The 5,521-nt window shown below is 34.6% G+C and overlaps 1 protein-coding gene across 1 annotated transcript; it reads right to left on the reverse strand.

The window, feature by feature from the left end:
* Positions 1 to 2,852: 2,852 nt before the first annotated feature.
* On the reverse strand, positions 2,853 to 4,963 carry LOC149509358 (cytochrome b6). The gene is made up of 2 exons (XM_089757735.1): positions 4,562 to 4,963; positions 2,853 to 3,737 (listed from the first exon to the last, which is right to left on the reverse strand). The coding sequence occupies exons 1-2, from the start codon at positions 4,565 to 4,567 to the stop codon at positions 3,096 to 3,098; spliced, it is 648 nt and encodes a 215-aa protein (XP_089613861.1). The 5' UTR covers positions 4,568 to 4,963; the 3' UTR covers positions 2,853 to 3,095.
* Between the last annotated feature and the right edge of the window lie 558 nt (positions 4,964 to 5,521).

Below are 5,521 nucleotides of genomic sequence, written 5' to 3' on the forward strand. Positions count from 1 at the left end.
TTCAAGCAAGTTTCAACAATACCATTGTTACTATTACAGATGTACGGGGTCAGGTAATTTCTTCTTCCTCCGCCGGTACTTGTGGATTCAAGGGTCCAAGAAGAGGGACTCCTTTTGCTGCTCAAACCGCAGCGAGAAATGCTATTCGAGCAGTAGTAGACCAAGGTATGCGACGAGTGGAAGTTCTGATAAAAGGTCCTGGTCTCGGAAGAGATGGAGCATTACGAGCTATTCGTAGAAGTGGTATACTATTAAGTTTCGTACGGGATGTAACCCCTATGCCACATAATGGCTGTAGACCTCCTAAAAAAAAACGTGTGTAGAAATAAACACTAAAGAGATTTCAAGAGAAATAAATGATTCAATGATCTGATCAAATAAAATAATATTACTATGGTTCGAGAGAAAGTAAAAGTCTCTACTCGGACACTGCAGTGGAAGTGTGTTGAATCAAGAACAGATAGTAAGCGTCTTTATTATGGACGCTTTATTCTGTCTCCACTTATGAAAGGCCAAGCCGACACAATAGGCATTGCGATGCGAAGAGCTTTGCTTGGAGAAATAGAAGGAACATGTATTACACGTGCAAAATCTGAGAAAATACCACACGAATATTCTACCATAGTAGGTATTCAAGAATCAGTACATGAAATTTTAATGAATTTAAAAGCAATTGTATTGAGAAGTAATTTGTATGGAACTCGTAACGCCTTTATTTGTGCCAAGGGTCCCGGATATGTAACTGCTCAAGACATCATCTTACCGCCTTCTGTGGAAATCGTTGATAATACACAGCATATAGCTAGCCTAACCGAACCAATTGATTTGTGTATTGGATTACAAATCGAGAGAAATAGAGGATACGGTATAAAAACGCCAAAGAACTTTCACGACGGAAGTTATCCTATAGATGCTGTATTCATGCCTGTTCGAAATGCGAATCATAGTATTCATTGTTATGGGAATGATAATGAAAAACAGGAGATACTTTTTCTAGAAATATGGACAAATGGAAGTTTAACTCCTAAAGAAGCACTTCATGAAGCCTCTCGGAATTTGATTGATTTATTTATTCCCTTTCTAGATGCGGAAGAAGAAAACTTACATTTAGAAAACAATCAACACAACGTTACTTTACCTTTTTTTCCTTTTCATGATAGATTAGCTAAACTAAGAAAAAAGAAAAAAGAAATAGCATTGAAATATATTTTTATTGACCAATCAGAATTGCCTCCCAGGATCTATAATTGTCTCAAAAAGTCCAATATACATACATTATTGGACCTTTTGAATAACAGTCAAGAAGACCTTATGAAAATTGAACACTTTCGCATAGAAGATGTAAAACAAATATTGGGCATTCTAGAAAAGAAGTAGAAAAGCATTGCGAAATTGATTTACCAAAATTTTAAATCCATTGGATTTAGGATTTATTTCATTTTTTTTTTTTTTACTTTAGAAAATTAGAAAAAAAAAAAAAAAACGAAAATGGATTTTGAACCTTCAGCACAATCCATATATTGGGACCAGAATTGAATAAATGTATCTAGGGAGAATTCACTTTGACTTTGAAGTGACTACTCCCTAGATACGCACATCATGATATTTTATTTTAAAATTGATTCAATTTAAAAAAGACCTAAAGTTAGGGATTTATCAATCGGTAATGTTGCTCCAATACCCAACCAAAGGGCCACCGCAGTACCAATCAAAAAAACGGTTGTCGCTACTGGACGACGAAATGGATTTTGGAATTTATTAACATTTTCCAAAAAAGGTACTGTTAATAATCCCGCAGGTACTGAAACCATTAAAAGAACACCCAATAACTTGTTAGGTACTGTACGAAGTATTTGAAATACAGGAAAGAAATACCATTCAGGTAATATTTCCAAAGGAGTTGCAAATGGATCCGCGGGTTCACCAATCATTGAAGGTTCTAGAACCGCTAAGCCTACGTTACAAGCAATAGTACCGAGAATTACTACTGGAAAAATATATAAAAGATCATTGGGCCATGCGGGTTCCCCATAATAATTATGACCCATACCTTTAGCTAATTTAGCTCTTAATACAGGATCGTTCAAGTCAGGTTTTTTTGTTATTAGGATAGGTGAATTTTTCTAGATCCATCCCCCGAAGGAACCGGACATGATAATTTTTCATCATCCGGCTCAAGCAAAAATCAATCGAATCAAATGGATACAAACGGATACATATAAAATGAATCTATATGTTATCCACACATATATGAATGATTTCATATGTAAGAAAAAAGTTACCTGATTCCATTTTACGAAGTTGCAACTATACATTCCAAGGAATGCCATTTTTACAGGTAAATGCTCAATACCCAAGTAGGCGTACAAAGTTGATCGTGATCAAGTGCTTTCTGGGTCGTCTTAGGCCTTGCGATTCACCTTTATCCCAAAAATATATCGAGATTTTTTACATACAAAGGATTTACTTGTTACTAATATAGTCTAGCCTTTGCTCTTCTTTAGATCCCTTGTTTCACTCCGATAGTATAATAATAATAAATCGGGTCGATGCAGAAGAAATGAATGTATTTTCATACTATTAAGATAAGAAAGTAAAAAAAAAATAAAAATAAATAAATAAAATCTAATTTGCATTATGCCAAATCACTTATTCTACTGGATCTTACGGAGCCCTGTTCATACACGACATCGTCAGGTCTGATCATAGAAAAGATTCTCTTCAAGCGAACCAGCCTATCCTTTGTATGGGGCTTACACGGTGGTTGGAACAAAGACACATTTGGTTGTGAATTCCAATGTAGCAGATAAAGGCATATTTCTGCATGGCCCAATCAATAGTTCAAGTCACACACTCCCATAATCCATTTTCTCTTCGGGGAATTCCCTTCAACTATTCATGTCATATCAAATAAATAATAGAATATTGTGGAGTTGAAAGGAAATATCCAAATACATGTCTTATTTTTTTTTTTTTTTCAACAATCCATATTTGTAGCAATGAAATACTATTGTTCCTCCCCCAAGTAATAAGATAAATGATTGGCAAGTAATAAGATAAATGATTGGTTACAATATAGCTATGGTCTATATTCTCTATAAAGGACCAGAAATGCCTTGCTTACGTATCATTAGGAAATGCATTAACATAAATACAGCAGTAAGAAGGGGTAATACAAAAGTGTGTAAACTATAAAAACGGGTCAAAGTGGATTGTCCCACACTAGCACTTCCACGCAATAACTCTACCAAAGGCGATCCTATTACCGGAATAGCTTCCGGAACGCCTGTTACGATTTTGACTGCCCAATAACCAATTTGGTCCCAAGGTAAGGAATAACCTGTTACACCAAAAGATGCAGTCAACACAGCCAGAACCACGCCTGTAACCCAAGTCAATTCGCGAGGTTTTTTAAAACCACCAGTGAGATAGACACGAAATACGTGCAGGATCATCATTAAGACCATCATACTTGCCGACCATCGATGAACTGATCGGATTAACCAACCAAAGTTAGCTTCAGTCATTATGTATTGAACAGAAGTAAAAGCCTCAGTAACGGTTGGACGATAGTAAAAAGTCATAGCAAATCCTGTAGCTACTTGTACCAAAAAACAAGTAAGCGTAATTCCTCCTAGACAATAAAATATGTTAACATGAGGAGGAACATATTTACTAGTTATATCATCTGCAATCGCCTGAATCTCGAGGCGTTCTTCGAACCAATCATAGACTTTATTGAGATAGGTAAACCAAGAGGACTCCCCCCCTGAGAACCGTATATGAGAATTTCATCTCGTACAGCTCAAACAAAAACACCCAAATAATAGCTGAAACGGATATGGAATAGAAAGTTTGAAACTTCTTAATCTTTTCATTCAATTTTATCTGAAGACACAAAAGAGTAAAAATCCGAAAGCTCTTTTTTGTAGTTGTAATTATAATGCCAAAAAATCAAGTCGGCGCATTCGTCTTTATGTTGATCAGGCCTCTTGAATCTTCTATTTACCTACTTATTTCTTTTCTTTTTCTTTGCTTTGATTTGTTATTTATATGGAATGTGGCTTTATTCTTGTTTTCTTTATTTTTAATAGGAATTCTCTTGTTAAGACCCTATGAATCAATTGAAACTTCAGATTCATACCAGAACCGCGATGATTCAATAAAACCTTCAAACTAAGTCCAAAGATTCTTTGAGTAAGAATTATTGGATCATCACTTATTCAATGAATAGAATAGATATAATAAATAAAAATACAAAGAAAAGAAAGGTTTGTCCTTTGATCAAAATAAGCATAAACTAAATGAGAGTTTGAAAGAAGAAAAAATTTCTCGATTTATAAATAAAAAACCTCTTTCTTTGAAAATTTTTTTTTTTTTTGAGTCCGGCCGCGAGGTTTGAATATTAAGTATGAATCATAGTTCGAATACTTCGTGATCCATTTCATATATTCCGTGCTCCAGATACTAGAATGGCTATCCGACGGGATAAAACTATCTCGATCAAGAGGACAGACCCATTTTCTGTACTATCAATAGGATCAATTATAACAAGTCACACACTCATATTCCGGAAATACAGAAACAAAAAAAATTTCGCGGTCGAACTACCAAAATAGAATGGGCTAAAAAAAATCCGAGAACTAAAAGTTTCACTTTTTGTATTGAAAAGCGAGGCTTCGTGGTTCTTGTGAATCTAATTCAGCGAAATTCCATCCAGTAAAACGGAAGAATTATAAATCTCCAAAATAATAGATAAGAATATCGAAAATAAAGCCATTGCGACACCCATCAAAGGAGTCGTTCCCCATCCAGGAGCTACTTTACCATATTCCGAATTCAATGGTTTCAAAAAATCCCCTACAACAGTTCGTCTTGGACCAGATCTAGAACTACCCTCAACGGTTTGTGTAGCCATAAATCTTATTTTGTATTCAGTGAGATCTGTTGACTTTGTATATCATTCCGCTGTAAATAAACGATCTTATCATAGATCCATTGTGATCTTGAAATTATATTTATATTTATATTATTTATATTTATATTTATATATATTATTTATATAATTATATAATAATGGAAACAGCAACTTTAGTCGCCATCTCTATATCTGGTTTACTTGTAAGTTTTACTGGGTACGCCTTATATACTGCCTTTGGGCAACCCTCTCAACAATTAAGGGATCCATTCGAGGAACACGGGGACTAATTGAAGTAATGAGCCTCCCAATATAATATTGGGAGGCTCATTACTTCAATTGAGATAATGAAAAATCATTTCATTTTTTTAGTTGGAACTTTAGGCGGTTCTCGAAAAAAGATAGCGAAAAAAATTATCCCTAGAGTAGATACTAAGAGGAATGTATAAACCAATGCTTCCATAAATTCGATCGTGGTTTACAATTATAGCTTCCGTACCTATTTATTTAGAATCATCTCCCGAATAAAATAACGAAAGAACAAGAATCAAAGAAAAGGCAGCGATTTTAATCAAGATTTTTACAGCAGCCTATGTCAAATCA

This window comes from Durio zibethinus, unplaced genomic scaffold, assembly GCF_047325235.1.
Source record: "Durio zibethinus cultivar Kanyao isolate XHJ-2024 unplaced genomic scaffold, ASM4732523v1 HiC_scaffold_187, whole genome shotgun sequence".
In the NCBI taxonomy this organism is placed as follows: domain Eukaryota; kingdom Viridiplantae; phylum Streptophyta; class Magnoliopsida; order Malvales; family Malvaceae; genus Durio; species Durio zibethinus.